At 49.0% G+C, this 17,264-nt stretch overlaps 1 protein-coding gene across 1 annotated transcript; it reads left to right on the forward strand.

Moving 5' to 3' along the window:
* The first annotated feature begins 8,755 nt into the window (after positions 1-8,755).
* LOC112879685 (zinc finger protein WIP2-like) lies at positions 8,756-12,654 on the forward strand. The gene is made up of 2 exons (XM_025944048.1): positions 8,756-9,672; positions 11,970-12,654. Exons 1-2 carry the CDS (start codon positions 8,887-8,889, stop codon positions 12,438-12,440), a joined length of 1,257 nt encoding a protein of 418 aa, XP_025799833.1. The 5' UTR covers positions 8,756-8,886; the 3' UTR covers positions 12,441-12,654.
* The last annotated feature ends 4,610 nt before the right edge of the window (positions 12,655-17,264 follow it).

The following is a 17,264-nucleotide window of genomic DNA, read 5'->3' on the forward strand; positions in this document are numbered from 1 at the left end:
ATACAAACAAGCAAATGAAATAAAATAAGAACAGTACACCAATCAATGAAAACAGAACAAAATAATATTTTAAAAACGTTGTACAAGTCGTAAGGATCGCGTGAGCGCAAGAATCGATGAAATCAGAGTTAAAACGGAGAAGTTAGGGCTAAAACGGGGTTCCAGGGGCTTATCTGTGAAGATTTAGATCTAAAAGGACCTAAAACAGAGAAACCAGGGGCTAGATCGCAAATAAACCCTAGACAGAGGGGCTAGCACGCAAAACTGAGGGGTATTGGACGGCGGGTTCGATTTTGAAAATCCTCAGGGGTCTAAACGGAAGAATCAGGACTATAACGCAAATAGTTTTGAACTGAGACGGAGCGCGGGTTGATTTCGGAAAACTCAAAGGGCTATTTTGCAAAACGGCACGGTTGACCGGTACGCGATCTGTTTTGACTCGCGGCTAGATCTGTTCTGGGCCGTTGGATTTAGATCCAACGGCCGGCCGGCTCGGGGCGACGCGGGGTGGCGCGGGTGCGGCGGCGGGACGCCGGCGGCGAGGCGAGGACGGCGGCGCTTCGCCGGAAACACGCGATTTCGCGTTACCGGCTCGGTTTTGGCCCGGGTTTAGACGGGGAGAAAGAGGGCGACGCGGGGAACTTGATTAGGGTGAAGAGATGGGGAGGCGGCGGCCGTAGACGGCGGCCGGCGGCGAGGAGCGGCGGCGGCGGCTCGGTGCGCGTCGAGCGACCACGGGAGAAGCGGGGGAGAGGGAAAAGGCGGGCGACCGTGCACCCTCACCACCTTGCGGTGCTCCGGGGGCACTTGATTGCCGGGAAGCGGCGGCGGACCGGCGAGACGACGGCGGCCCGAGGCGAGGACGGCGGCGGCGGATGCGGCGGCTAGGGTAGGGCGTAGGGCGGCTGCGGCTTGGGGGACAAGGCGCAGGGGTGCGGCGGCTTTTATAGGGCGGCCGAGGGGCGCCTGGGCGTGCGGGCCCGAGGCGGGGACGGCGCGGAGGGGCGGACCGAGCTCGGACTCGAGCTCGGGTCCGGCTCGGGCGCGGGGCAGGGGAAGGGCCTGACAGGCGGGCCCCGCCTGTCAGCGCCAGAGAGAGGGAGAGAAGGGAGAGAACGGGGTGCGCGCGCGGGGCTGGGCCGTCGGGCGAGCTGCGGCCCAGAGAAGAGAGGGAGCGCGCGGGGAAAGGAAGGAGGGGGGAAGCGCGGGCCTTGGGCCGCGCGGGGTGGACCGAACCGAGCGGAGAGAAGAGAGAAAAGGAAAAAGGCCGGATTGCGCGAGGGGAGAGAGAGAGAAGGAGAGGGGGACTGTGGGCCGGGCTGCAGAGGAAAGAAAGGAGAGGGAGGGGGGTGGCCAGCCGGGCTGGGCTGGGCCCAAAGGGGAGAAAAGAGGGGGAAAAAGAGAAAGAGCAAATGCTTTTGAATTTGAAACAAGGAATTGAATTCAAACTTAAATCCAAATGAACTGCAACCAAAGAAACAATGCAAAGAGCATGAATGCGCATGACATATATTTTCCCTTACATTCATTTTATATATTTTTTTAAGAAAATTGCTTATCAAGAATCATGCAACCCTTTAACCTACCATGCCGTCCAAATTACTTTTGTACTTTGCGAAATTAGGATGTTACAATACAGCACTTGTTGGGTGGAGGGTCCGGCCGGGGCCATTCGCCATGGACGTACGGGACAAGGAAGGCGTGCACGGCATAATTGCTGGTTGATGCGCGCGTGTGGGGGGTCATCTGTCCTCATCCATCAACCGGCCGGCGGCGAATGGATCGAGCGGCTGCAGCTACGCCCACAGGCGTACGTGGGTTTTGTTCCTTTTGTCTGCCGACTAGTACACTGACAGCCCATGCGTCATTGATCTGATCGACGCGCGCGTACAGTGGGGGCGGGCCATGCATGCATGCGGGGCGATGGAAGCTATAGCAGCTGTGTACATGCGCACGGCCTCCGACGATCCTCGCCGCGGCCGGCGTGCTCGCTCGGGGGCTCGATCGATGATGGGGACTCGTATTGATGGCGCGTCTTGGACATGCACGCACCTACTCCGACTTCGAACGGGAATAGGAGGGGGAGCGCGGGACGATGGATGAGCTGAGGCGGAGGAAAAGGCCGGGTGGGACGATGCCTGACCACGATGGTGGGCAAATAATACGTCGAGTGTAGTATTGTAGTAGTAGAGACTGCGATCGATCGAGGAGGAGCTAGCACAACACAAGATAGAGCATGCTGTCCTGCCGCGGATGCCGTCGCCACGTACGGCCTCAATCCGGATGGGAACGCCCTTTTCTTTCTCTATCGTGTTGAAGAAGAACCTGATGATCGCGTACTTCTGAACTCATTCTTCTGATCTGCTACTTAAGCCGTCATGGACCTCCGGCCGTTGAATCTGGTGGGACCGTGGGAGTGAGATGTTCTGGTCAACTTTTTGCCGCCCGTTTGACCCTTCACCTTCCGAGGAAAGGAAATAAAGAAGAGCGCTCCGGCCTGCACGGGCATCCATCTATCTATCTGCAGTGTACTAGTACCACCAGAGACTCCCGGTGCTACTGCAAACGGAATGCTCGTGGAAGAAGGACGACTCGCATGACTGCGATGGGGGCGGCTACAGCTACCTTCTCCGTGTCCTGCCTGCAAATCTTATGGTTTCCGACATGTGGCCGAGAGCAAGACCAGTTCCCACGACGAAGGTTTATTCGTACGTCTACCTCGCTAATAAGCTAGTAGCCAGGTTTAGAACTAGCTGCTCTAATGCTAATGCTTTCTAGTGAGTAAAATGCACCGCCAGTTCTCGAACTTAGCTCGAGGTGTCATCTCGAACCCTAAACTTTCAAAATACCCATCAGATTCTTAAACTTGCTAATCATATCATGGGAGGTCCAAAATTATAGTTGTTTAAGCTAAATCGAAAGTTATGTAACTTGTTTAAATAAAAAATTATATACATATAAAAAATTCATACCAATTTACTTGTACAAATATATTTAAATACAAATGATCTATAAAAATAATTGTAAAACAAGAAACTCATATGGTAAGATTTGTAAAAGAAATAGAAAATAAAAAGGATAAATTTTGGAGGAAATATTGGAAAAGAAATTATTCAGCATAAAGTTTTGAAACAATATTTTGGAAAAAATAGAAAATATATGAGTTGAGCAGAAAATTTCAAAATAAAATTTGGACCCGCATGTAAGCTCCACATAAGTTGAACACTTCCACTTATAATTTAAAAATGATGATTTAAACTTCACGTGATACGATTAGCAAGTTTGAGAATCTGAATGGTCACCTGCCGCCATTCAGAGGCCAAACCTTGCTCCTTGCTGAAACGGTGTCGATTTTGGACCGTAGTAGCAGTAGTAATATTTTTTTTCCGAATAATCAGTAGTAATAATTTTGGCTCCTGTAATTTTATGCCTCGGCACTGGTTTAGCACCCTCGCCATGCTTTTTGCCCTTTTTAATACTTTGCACCCGCATCTCAAATCGGAGAGAGCACATATCCTACCCACTCGGAGAAACCCAATAACCCAATCAGGCAAAGCAGCCGTGCAAATCGATTCAATTCACATGAGCAACCGCTTCGCACCAGCATGCTACCTCGCCACTGGTGCCGGGGCGCCTGGGAGGGAACGTGGCTGGACGCCTGGACTGCGACGCGCGCGCGCGTGAGAGAGACAGAGCGGCGCCCTGTCCTCTAGGTTGGAGGTGGCGGATGGGACCGATCGGCCGGGCCTGTGGCCCGACGACGGGACAGCGCCTCTTCTCCATGTGTCCGCAATTAAATGCATTGCGTCGCTGCGTCGTCGTCCTTCCGTGCGAAGGCAGCCAGCCAGGCAGGCAGGCCAAGGCCAACCACATCACTGTTGTCCGCATCACACCACCACGCCTTGTTCTCTGGCCACTATTTCCCATTCAATGCCCGCACTGCTGGGGAGTTATTGCTTATACCTTGAACCCGCTCTGTCGGCCTCGGATCCTCTACCCCCAAGCTTGCGTTGCCACATGCATGCATATGATACGTCTCGAATAAAATTTTCCTCAGGAACGAACCAAAAGATCATACTAGGAGTACATGCATGTTTAATCTATCCATGCTTGGTCGAGGCGACATTAATACCCGAGAAGAAATTAGGAGCACTGCATTAGGATAGGTGCTCGCCGGCGGCGGGGCTGGACGGCTGCGCGGAACCAGCAGCTCTGGCCGCCGGCTGCCACGCTCCCGTCAAACACGTGGCTATCTAGATGGTGGATGAGCTTTTGAGCTGAATGTTGCGCCAAGTTTCTGCAGACTAGATAGACGCCGGAAGGATCGGAGAAGAGAGATGAAGCGCATGCGCATCGCGATCGCAGGGTGAAGATCTGGCCGGCGGCGGGCTGAGCTGAGCTGAGCTGAGCCATGAATGCTCGATTGATCACGCGACCTTCTTTTGGTTGGGGGCGGTGGGCCCGCCCGCGCCCCCGGACACGTCGGCTAGGGTTAGGACCGAGCTGGGGGTCGATCCATGTCGTCGATCGATCCGCTGCCGCCTCTGCCCTCCACCCGGCTCAATTACCCCTTAAATCCCCGCCGGATGGGGTGCAGTGATCACATCGCGCCAACTGCTCTGATTAATTGGAGCCGCGGACGATTGGATGGCTGCCCAGCACCTTCGCGCTCTACTCCACCTTCGCCCTCCTGCCTCGATCCATCGAGACCTACTGTTCCATTGCTTTACTCGAAACATTTTGATTACTGGTTCTTTAATTTGCTCCTCAGCTCCAACATTGATGGAGCATGTCATCGAGTTCGATGTGCAAGTTTGTCTCGAAAGTTTGAGTCAGGGCAAATCTAAAACAAACTTTTGAGTTCAATTCAAACATGGAGTATTTGAAACTAAGAAAAAAAACACTTTGCTAAAAACAATTTCTTAAATCATCGCAGCAAAAAAGAAAAAAAAATATTGAAACACTACACTACACTACTGCTTCCTTAGAAACGCAGTTAAGGTGTAAAAGCGTACTACGATACCTCGCTCTAAACCTGAAATGTTCGACACTTAATTGCGCAGTCATCAGCAAGTCGCACGCAAGCATGAATGAATTGAATAACTACTTCCTGCCGCTGTCCCTGGAACTCTTAAGAAAAATAACTAATAACTCCAGCCTATGTACTCCAATATTAAGACACTTCTAATTGGGAATTAATGAATGTAGAATTATTTAAAGAACAGAACTGTACTACCAAGTGCCCTTCCTACATCTACATGCAGACCAAATGGATGGCTGCTTGTTCAAAGATTCCCCAGGCCTAATCACCATCAGCCTACAGGAATTGCATGGACCATCTAATTAAATCAAAACAGTGGCTTGCAGCTGGTAAAGGCCGCCTCTGCAGGTACTGTGCACGCTTTGAATGCCGAGTTTGAATTAATACATACAATTATTGGCCCCATTGTTCTAGCTCTCAGGTATTAATAATGCATATGCTCATTTTTTGCTCAGGGCAATGGTATTTGTGGATGCTTCAGCAGCTTCCAAGTTGCAGCTGGTAAGTACTAAGTACAAAAGTAAACTGTGTACTAGAAGCTCCAAATCTTAACACTTGTTCACATATGTACTTAGTAGCACGTAAAAAAAGATGTTTTGAGTCAATACTTCACGTCAGAAAAGAAGGGTACGACGAAGAGCTTCCGTGCTGTATATTACTCAACTAATAGCTACTCCCCTCTTTCAACTACTCCAAAGAGCTTCCGTGGAGTATTGGTCGCTTAGTTTTGTTCTAAATCAAATATAACTTTGGCAAGTTTGTAGTAAGATATATAAAAACTTTCACAAGACCAAAAAATGCACTCTCAAAATATAATTCATGGCGGATTTTTGTTTATCGAATACGCATGTGGATTGTGTTTCTTTGCATTAAGATAGAAAGAAAGTTTAGTACAGCGCGCGGTGCAAATGGGCAGTTGATTCACGAGCGTGTAACTGCAACTCCATGCTCAACCAATACGAGAAAAAAAAATGCGGTTGATTCATGGCGGATTTAATGAAATTAATTTGATATTCTAAATGTTGGTGCTTTTATCTATAAACTTGATCATAGTTAGATAAAATTTAACACAGAGCAAAACTTACGTACATGTACCCATATAGGTATAGCCTAGAAAATTCATGCTTCTTAAGTTATGTAATAACTCCATATATGTTTCTTCGAGGGCAATCGTGCTTAATTATTTCAGTATCTAGCCAGCGCGGAACCACCGTACGTCCTCTCTACACTGTCATGCGAGTACGTGACCACATCCGTCATTTACTACGATCACGATGCATGGTGCCATGGTCCACGTTTATTTGCTGTCATGAATTACTTCTCCGCTGCTTTTCGTAGCTAATAACCCGGCCGGTTGCTGTCGGCCTCTAGTCTCTACACGGTGGAGTTCCTGGTCCGGTCGGGTGTCCTTCTCCTCCTTCCACGCGCAGCCGCCGGCCGGCATCAGTCGCATCGCGCGCCGAGATTGATGGGGACGACTGGGGCACGCACCTGCCTGGTTGGCTTGGGTAGTAGAAACCTGAAGGCCCAACCATGCGTAGTACCTGATCCGACTTGACACACGAACACGCAGGTGCGGGCATGCCGTTCCAAACACCAAGCCACACCAACCTGCTGGCTTCTGTAGTCACCTGTGCCCCATCCCAAGCGATCTGCCGGAGCAAAACATCAGGCACGGCCGCACGGGCCGGGGACTATCACTCCTAGGCTTCCTAGCTTTCATTTGCGTGGATCGATCGGATGATGTTCTAGCTAGCTAGGCACAAACAACAACTAGGGCCGCACGCAGCTCTCTTTGTCTGTTTTTCTTTTTACAGTTCGCTTCGAGTCACCGCACGTTGGCCTTATTGATTCGTACTCAATGTCTCCATGTGGCCTGGATAGGCCCCTTGCCAGACTCGCAAAGATAGGTGTTGCTGTAGCATTGCTCCTTTTTTTGAGCTCTTTTTTTTCAGATAAACAAGTGCGAGTGTGTAATTTGTATTCTAGTACATTCATGATGCATGTCACCATGTAGACCACGCATTTGATATATATATGTATAGGCGAATAGGTTCATCATATATATTTCCATGTTAAACATGCATGTAGCTCAAGCTAAGGTTTGAACTAGACACATGCATGTCAACAACACACATCAACACATGGAGGTGTGGCATGAAGGAAAGACTATGCATATAGGTTATGGTAGCAATGTGCATCACAATAAGATAAAAGATAAGAAAATATCCATATTATGATTATTATGTTAAAATATTAATGAATGACAGAGAGAAAGTGTGCACAAAATAAGCAATTTTATGTTGTGCCCCCCAAAAAAATTAATAGTTATATATCTTAGTGTTGTGTTATAACATGACAAATATCTAAAGAGGTGCTTGCACACAAAGCTAAAACGGGATAACCAGGAATCTCATACGAACATTTTGTCCATGAAAACAGAGAAACTAGTGCCGCAGGGACATACCCAAGGTCCAGATCAGCATCAGCTAGCTGTAGTACAAGTTGTTAGGCCACATATACGTGGACTTCAGGACTTGTAATGTGTATCATGTGAATGCCACACTTCTCTTGGCTCCTAGCTTATCTGTGGTATTTTCGTCCTCATTGGTCATTGGACACACAGTGCTTTAGTTGTCGGTGTCCTGATTACAACTCGGAAAATAGCACCGCTCTCATTAATCCGTGACTGGTGGACCCCTGACCTGAGAAAACGAGGTGGCACGTAGCAGTACACGCTGATGTGTACATGGATCAGCTGCGCCGTGATGACCTGCAGCTCAGACAATCGAAGAAATTGAGTAGACAGAACCCTAGCTTCACCGTCAATCTTTTTAACAACTGGACCAAATATTGACAGTACATATGTGTACCACATATTGTACCTGGACATATAGATGGTTTTTTTTCATCTCAAATAGGTACTGAATTTATTTTCCTGAAAAATTGCGTGTTTCTCTGGAGTACCACACACATATCATCCATCACTTATCCTTGTTTCACAAGTTTGCATGCGAGGAAATTCCTCGAAACTATAATAATGTTCCGAAAGGTCGCTTCCATCCGCATGTTTCGGAAACGACCTTGCGAGACTATAGTGTTCAAATAATTGTTTTTTTCTATGGACAACTAAGAAAAATTCATGGATGAATCACGATTTCCAGGCCTCCAACCCTGAGGAGTGTTTTCTTATTGAAATTCCAATTATTTTTCACTGCCCAAATGCTCCGCATATGCTGTCAAGATTATAACAAGCGCAACATATATAAAAGTGTGTCAGTTTTTTATGAAACTGCAGTGCCTCACTTTTACAAACGTATTTGGAATACTGAATTTGAAAACAATTCTCTGCACAGGAATTCAACGCGGAACAGCTGAATTCTTGAACGGGTTTCCTGTAAGAGCCGGGAAATTTCAAGGAATTTGGAGTTTCCAGTAGATCGACCAGAAACAACCCCAGCAGCCCTCATCCCCACAGGCATGATGAGTGAATGTGCATACTGCACACAGATCGCGCCATGTCTGAATGGAACACACACGACAGTCCTCCCAGAAGAAACAAGAACATTCAGAGTCACAGCTTCCCTCTTCCAGCCCAGGCATGCGCTCGACATGGAGGGAGGTTGCACGGTGAATACTCCATGCGCGCGAGCGCGCCCCCACCCACCCTATAATAACCCCTCGCCAACCACCTCGCCGCGCGCACCACCACACAAGCGTGTCTACTACTGTAGCGGGAGCTAGTAGCTAGCAACCGATCGAGGAGCTAGGCGCAAGCTAAACTCCAACCTCGAGCAGTCGAGCTACTACCAGCAGGCAGCAGCAGCTGCTGTGCCGCTGCCGCCATGGAGAACCTCTACACGAGCTTCTTCAAAAGCCACCAGCACCACCACCGCTACTACTACCACCCCGCCGCGCCGCCGGCGCCCGCGGTGACGCCCCCCGCCTACTCTTCGTCCCTGCCCTTCTTCGCCGCGCATCTGCAGCCACCAACCCACACGCCGGCCGCCCCGCCCTCGCCCCCGCTCCGGGAAGCCCTGCCGCTCCTCTCGCTCGCCCCGGCCGCATCATCGCGTGGTATCACGCGCGAACCGGGGCGGCGCGGCCGGGCAGCGGCGGATTCTGACGAGGACGGGGACGAGGAGGAAGAGGAGGAGGAGGGCGGCCCCGCCGCGAGCAGTAACAACCGCCACCACGGACAGCAGCAGCGCGTGGGAGGGCTCTTCGCCGACCTGAACGCCAAGGCGGCGGGCGACCCGATGGACGTGGAGTCCGGCGCTGGTTCCAGCTCCGCGGCGGGCGACGTGACCGTGGCGCTGCGCATCGGCCTGCCGACGACCAGCGCCGGGTCGGCCGACCTCATCGGCGCCCGCAGGCGTCATCAGGACGGCGGCGCCGAGGAGGAGGACGACGACGAAGGGAGGAACAACGGGGAGAACGGCGGCGGAGGGGAGGAGGAGGAAGAGGAAGGGGAGGCCGTGGCGGCCCCGCTAGGGTTCCCGTCGGCGCCGATCGGGCGCCTGAACAAGGGGCAGTACTGGATCCCGACGCCGTCGCAGATCCTGATCGGCCCGACGCAGTTCTCCTGCCCCGTCTGCTTCAAGACCTTCAACCGATACAACAACATGCAGGTGAGCCGATCGAGACGCGCGCTCGCCGATTCTGCGCTCACTTTATCAGTAGCTCTCTCTTGCCTGATCCATTCATCCAGCACGCATGCGCCATGCATTTCTCCTCTATATTTTTGCTGGATTTTAAATTGAGCCACCAACAAATCCAAGCGATTTTCTCAAAGGCAATTACGATTCACAAGCTGGATTTTTTTTTTCTCTTGGCGCATTAATTCATCTCGTTGGTGATCATAAATTATGCTTGATTGCACTTTTCAGACATTTTCTTTGGTCTGTTTAGGACGAAATAATTCTGGGGTTGCTAGTTTCTTCGGCAACCTGAACAAAGATATAGATGTCGTCGATCCCAATAATTGGAATTACCTAACATTAAATGATGCGGCAGTAGGTTAAATAGAGTTTCTACAGTGGGAAGCCGGTTGAGAAGAGCACGATCGATCGAACAAACCCTGTGACAGCTTGGTGCTGTAAATAGCCGCGGTTCCTTTGTCGGGACAAAGTGGAGCAAACGTCTGATCTTCCCTTAAGTTCTACTAACTGTTGTGCCAACGAATCTCTGAAACTACTGCAACCATCAGTGAGTTCAAGGATGATTATAACTATGATCTGATCTTGGAATAATGTGATCCAAATTGAAGGTGGCGGCACAAATCTTCTCTTTGTTTGTTTGTTTGTTCGAAGTAGCGTAGATCCACATCCTGTTTGTGTTTCCTTTGGACAAATCAAAGCAATAATACTGCTGAAGCAGAAAACTGTTCTTCCATGGAGTAGATAGCTGCTCATGTGAAAGAGCAGGAGGTGGGAAAAATTCAAGTGTAGTAGCCCGCCAGATTACATGTGCACGTGCTCATGTCTGCTCTGGCCGGCCGGCCGGCCCCTGACCTCGATGAAGCTCAGGAGGCGAGGCCAGGCCGGCCGCCTTTTCGTGTGATTGAACAAGACGGGCATGGCCAGGAGAAGCCATGAAGCATGCATGCAACTTTTGTGCTTTTCCGGGAGGGCCTTATTAGCTTTTCCCCGGGAGTTCGTGTTTCTTTCCTATGGGAATGCATGCGGCACGCAGCAGAGGCGAGCGGCGCTGCGTGGAGATCATCCCAGCGAAGATCGATCTCTCTCTCTCTCTCTCTCTGCCTTCTCTGGTCTCACACTGGGTATGTGGCACGGATGGAGCTTGGTCTCACACGGATGGAGCGTGTGTCTGATCTGCGAAAGTCGCTGCTGCAGCGGGCACTCCATGGCCGATGCCTGATCTCCCAGACCACTACTATTTCCACCACTGATCTATCTTCGATCATGTAGCACATATGAGCTTTCTTTCTTCAGAGATAGGATGGTCGATCGATCAGGAAAGTACTTGAGGACAGACAACACACACACACACACTTGTATTTTTCTCGGTTGCATTCTTTTTCACTGCAATCTAAAATTAGCATTGACTTGGGATAGATTCGCTGGCTGCCTCCTTCACGTCTCCCAAGAACTGCAAGAGATGTGCAGTGCTCTTTGCTGTAGCTTAGCTATGCCGTCCCTGCCACGCTCACTGTGTGCAGCAGACGCAATCAGGCTCGTACACGGTACACCCACTCTCTCTTCCGAAAGAAACAACACAAACACACAAGCGATGGTCTATAGCTATAGCTAGTCTCTGGAAGCTAGCTACCACACTACAGGCCTCGCTTTCAAAAGCGCGCTTGGTGTGCCAGGCCTCTGGCTCATGCGGCTTCTCCGGTTTCACCACTGACCGGCATGCTGGCCGCTGCAAGGAAAGAAAAAAAAATGTCTTGGAGCTAGTTGGAGAACACTGTTTGACGTTTGAGAGTGAGCCTGCAGTCTTCTCTGATCATAAGCAACCGATGTCAAAGCATATGCCTCTCGAAATAAACAACAACACGCATTCAAACCTTGCATTGTAGTCCTGTATCTATGATAGATGTAGGGCAATATGAACTGTGCTAGCGTATAGCAACAGTTGTAGTTGATTTCACCTCATCCATGCATGATCACATGAGCACTATCTGTATATTGCTAGCTATGCCCTACCTGATAAGCGTTGCAGCATGTGATGTAAGCTATGCCACACAGTAGCTAGCTTGCACGCGATAAATTAACTTCATCATGTACGTCAGTCTTCGGTTATAACTGATGATTAACAAGCTGATGATGATCGATCAGGAGATGATGGTGCTTAGCTTGCCTATAACACTGCACTAATTTGTTTCTTTGTGCCTTTTGATCTTGCGTACGTCCTCGTGTAGACCGTGCGTGTGTGAGTACTGATCAAGCAGCTAGCTATGCAGATGCACATGTGGGGCCACGGGTCGCAGTACCGCAAGGGCCCGGAGTCGCTGCGCGGCATCCAGCCGACGGCGATGCTGCGGCTGCCGTGCTACTGCTGCGCGCCGGGGTGCCGCAACAACATCGACCACCTGCGCGCCAAGCCGCTCAAGGACTTCCGCACGCTGCAGACCCACTACAAGCGCAAGCACGGGCTCAAGCCCTTCCTCTGCCGCCGCTGCGGCAAGGCCTTCGCCGTCAAGGGCGACTGGCGCACGCACGAGAAGAACTGCGGCAGGCTCTGGTACTGCCTCTGCGGCTCCGAGTTCAAGCACAAGCGCTCGCTCAAGGACCACGCCCGCGCCTTCGGGCACGGCCACGGCTTCGTCGGCGGCGCCGGCGCCAGCGCCGGGTGCGGAGACGACGACGACGACGGCGCGGTCTCCGATGTCGACCACGACGGCGGTGGCGGCGCGGCGGCCAGGTCGATGTGACCATCACCGATCTGTCGATCGGTGAGCTCCGATCCTAGCCGTCCGGCGGCAGATCGATCTTATACATACAAAGACACTGTATGATCGATGAGCCCACCGGTGCGTGTACTTGCAAAAAAAGACAATGTGCTGTGTGCTATAAGAGATGATCGAGCTGTTCTTTTATTTCGTTGCCGCTGCCGCGCTGCTGCCATGTCCTCTTTATCACCTTATAATTATTAGGTACGTTGGGTTAATTGGTTGGAGGATGAACTTGCATTGTTAGGGCATAAGTACGGCACGGCCCATGCATGTGTGGTCATCATGATCTTAGTAGTATTCTAGTTCTCTATCCTAGTGATAGTACGAGGGCTCGACTACAGGGAACTGGCTAGTACATCTTGGTCGATCACGAGCATGTGTCACCAACTAGCAGCCTGTGCTGCCGTCTTGCGTGCATTTCATCCAGTTCAAGAGCTGCAAATGTTCTACAATAATTCCTTGTTGAGCGCGGACACTTACAATTAGTACGGTCCATGTGGCTTTGATATGCTTGGGACATTTTGCGGTGAAAAAAAGGGCGAATAGGGAACTTATTTTTCCAAAGCACATTATTCATATTGTTTTAGGTAAATTGTTTTATATTTGTTGCAAGCGCTGCACTGCATGAATATGTTATTGCAACAATAATGGCACATCGGTTTTTTTCCCGTGACAACAGATGTGTATTGCTTTCAAGAACAATTTTCTACTTTTCAGAATCTTACTTAATTTTCACCGGACATATTCCCATGAAACTTTAGAGAACTGGTACCAAAGTACTAAAAGAATAGATTCAAAAAAAGTTTTCACGCTAGCGAAGTACTGCAGTGCTCCCAGCCCAGTTGTAGCCTAGTTTCTTCCGCGTATCTTTCTTTAGAAAAAATTTGAATTGGAACTTTTATTCTTTTTCCAATTAGTTTCGAGTGTACAAACAAAATAATCTAGTTGCTAACACATCAGCTGGTGCACAATACCCACTACTTATAGACAACTTTCCTTCATGTTTAATCAAATAGTTATTATTTGTGTATATGCTACATTTTAGAAGTCCATTTTACTACCCAACTATTCTAGTTGCCCACTTAAACTCCTATATAAGATTTGAACAAATCTAGAAATCTCTCACAACCGCACCCCAAAAAGGACTAGATTTTTCGTGATCATTTTTATTGGTTAAATGCAGCTAATACCGGTTTTAAAATCAAGATATGGAACTGCATGGAGATAATTATAAAAATCCTGAATTGTTTTTTTATAAATTAGATTAGTACGATTCATGTATCACCCTCATAATGCAAAAGTCAAATCCCAACAAAACAAGAAGGACATTTTTTTAGTAGGGTTTAATTGACCCAATCTAAGTATTTAATGGAAGTAGAAATTTTCTAAGGGAGTCAATGGGGGCAAAGTACAATGCCAAGGTAGTAAAATGGATTTTCACATTTTATAATATCATTTCCTATTGATTTTTTTCTCCTAGGAATGTAGTAGAGGATCGACTCAGTGCTTGTATCCATTTTTAACTATGCATGTATCCTAAAAAGAACTAGCATGTTTTTTCCACTGTAGCCCACTGCTCTAAATTCCCGTCTGTTCTTCACTTCTGCTATGCCGCACAACATGTAGCGAGTTTTATTGTTTGAGAATCAGTTGACTCCGCCACACCTCAGTCTTTAGCCATCCTCCGCTACTGCCTCACTGTTACGTCTTCATCTACACGCGAAACAGTTCCTGCGTGCTCTTTCCTGTGCAAGCATCCCAGGCCTGCCCGCAGAAAGGCTGCGAGACATGTCCCTGCGTTTCTTTGCATGCCCCAGAAAAAGGAAAAGGCACAGGGGCCTGTAGGCTGTAGCCGGCGAAGATAGATAATACTTCCAAGAACACGGAGACTTCCACCAGGCCATGGGCCATGGCCAAGCCTATCACACAAACAACTTTGCTTTTGATAGAAACAAAAGCTAGCGACCCCAACGCTGGATGGATCGGATCGATCCTCTTTTTACACGAGATCAAGGAGGAGGATCTTGGATCGATCGGCGGAGAGGATCAACTTTTTGGGCGCACCTGAATGGCCGACAGAAATATGTATAGGCAAGCCCTGATGGATGGGACGTCAGATTCGGATGCGCACATACCATGAGACGTTGGCGTCAAATGATGAGCTTCGCTTGCGCCTCCTGGGCCGAAAGGGAAGGCTGCTCCCCCGCGCCCCCCCGCGCCCCCCCGCTCCGGAGGGAGTCAAACGGGGGGGCCTCTGATCGTGCTGTTGCTGCTGCTGCTAGGGGCCGTGGATCACTGTTGGTTTCCCTGCGAGGAGGACTCAAGGACGCCTTGCTTCTTGCGTGCACTCCAGGAGGTGCAGAGTTGAGTACCTGCTGAGTGGGCACAACCATTTCAGGGGAGAAGAACATTGGAGCGAACTCGTAATGCCCGACCTGAAGCGAGTTCATCTGGGAACGCCGGGCGGACAGACAGGAGAGCGAGTCAGGCCGGCAGCGTGCCGGAGGCTGCACTCTTTCCAGTTTCCTCCACCCAGCTCCTGCTCTGGCCCGTCTCTCGGCCAGGCCAGTCGTCCGCTCCGCGGAGCCGGCCGTAGCGCAGCTCGCGGCCTTGCATCCTTTTTCAGCCCGTCAGATATCTGTTTACCTGAATGCAAGTTACTTTGCCCGGCCTGCTATGTAACGTCCCGTCACTGCCCACGCAACTTCAGGTCTTTCTTCAGCCTTTGCCGTGGAAAGATGGATACGCCGGTGCGCCCAAAGTACACTCTAGCTGCAGGCCAGCAAATCCCAAATCTCACTTCTTTTTATTTTTATATAGAAGAAAAATATCAGCGCGGACTATATTGAAGCTTTGTTGAAAGTAATTTTCCTTCTCAAAAGTAATCAAACAAAGTACCAGTTCAACTGACAGGTAATCCAGTTAGTGTAGCACTTAGTTTGGCGCAGAACAGAATTCAGTTATCTACGCTGCCCATCCAGACACCGTCTTTGTTAAAACTTAAAAGTGCAGCGATTGCATAGCACTGTCAGTTCCCCCGATTTACCGAGCTGCGCGCGGAACGGTCGAGACTATAGAAGCGAAAGAAGGGTTACGTAAAGGTCCCTTGGATGTATGGCCGTAAATGTTGAGACCAGGTGAGAGGTGACTGTACAATAACAGGAGAACTGGAGAAGGGAGACCAAGATAAGAACACAAAAGAGTAAATTTCACCGGCGATCTTTAAACTTGTCCCGAGTTCTCAATCCAGTTCCAGTACTCGTAAAATATACATAATAAATCTTTAGACTTATTACGTGTTCTCATCCCCGTCCTTAAACTGGTTCCGAGTTCTTATCCCGATCCTGTACTCTCAAAATATAATTTTTGGATTATTTCAAACATTTAGGATTTCAAATCAAGTTCTAATCTCACTTAAAATCCATAAAAAATTAATGAGGCAATCACCTTGATACAATATTTATTGATTTTTAGAGTAGTTATTTTAACACATTTATTTAATAGTTAATTTTATTTTAGGAATTAAAAAGAATGCTTAAATCATTTATCTTTTTCTCTAAAAACTCCTAAGAAAATCACAAAAAAATTATCCATAAAATTGGATCCACTTGAGGGGGAATCGAACTTTATTTGAAATTCAAACAAGATTGAAATAATAATAAAATTCTAAATAAATAATGCGTTTTAGAAGCATATGGACCTAAGCTAGATGAGAATGTATAAAAGTTTAAGGATAGGGATAAGAGCGTGGAATAAATTTAAGAACCGTTACGTGCATTTTAAAAGTATCAGGATCGGATGAGAGTGCGGGATAAGGACTATTATATGCATTTTAAGAGTACCGGCTAAGATTGGAACGAGAACTCATGACAAGTTTAAGGACCGCCGGTGAAATTTACTCTCTTTTTTTTTTTAGAAACCGGGTTTATCATTCACGTAAAAAGCTGATAGTTTACATCCCATCTTACAAAGACAACTCTGAAAAAGAAACAAATTACATCCAGGTTGTTGCAAGATTCTCCTGGTCATCCTCGTGGCCGACGATTGGAGCCATCGCATGAAGCCAACTCGCCTTGTAGCCATTGAACGAACAGGCTGAGCAAGATGGCCGGTGGCCATCATATCGCCGGAGAGCAAGAGATCTAGCGCCTCGAGCACCGACGACTCCGGCTCGCCAAACGTCGAGTTACCCCGAGGGGAAGTAAACTACCAGAAGAGGTGGGAAGAAGAAACCAACCCGATTTCACACGTTGGTAGAAAACACACCTTCCATCGCCGCCGTCCGTATCGCTTGAAAGGTACTCGCCAGCCGCCAAGACGACGCAACCTTCCGCACAATTACCAGAGATAAAAAGGAGGAACAAAAGCTTTACCTCGCCGTCGTCGCAGCAGACGCCAACGCCGACGAGGAAGAACCCTACCTCACCATGCCGAACCTTCATAGAAGGGATTATTTGGATCCTAAACTAGATATCTAGAGCTAAATATATACAAATATCCGGTAGATCCTCCGGCGCCGACGAGGCCACCGGAGGCGAGGGGGAAGCGCCGGAATCAGGCCGGAGCCGAGCTTTCACCTTCCACCACCGCTCTATCCTGTAGCGAGGGAATGAAAGGGAAGTAACTGGAAGCGCCTTGGGGGCTGCCTATCTAAAGCAAACGGGATTCCGGAAGTCATGTCCGTTGAAATTTACTCAACAGAAAAGGCTGGAAAGGAAGATCTGGGCCTTCCAAATGCCTATTTCGGCCTTCCTGGGCTAATAACGCACATCCAGCTTCATTATTTTGTGGACCGACCTTGCT

This window comes from Panicum hallii, chromosome 2 (assembly GCF_002211085.1).
Source record: "Panicum hallii strain FIL2 chromosome 2, PHallii_v3.1, whole genome shotgun sequence".
In the NCBI taxonomy this organism is placed as follows: Eukaryota; Viridiplantae; Streptophyta; class Magnoliopsida; order Poales; family Poaceae; genus Panicum; species Panicum hallii.

Coding starts and splice junctions, on each gene's coding strand:
- LOC112879685 (XM_025944048.1), top strand. CDS start 8,887: ATGGAGAACCTCTACACGAGCTTCTTCAAAAGCCACCAGCACCACCAC. Junction 9,673..11,969: donor ACCGATACAACAACATGCAG/GTGAGCCGATCG, acceptor CTAGCTATGCAG/ATGCACATGTGGGGCCACGG.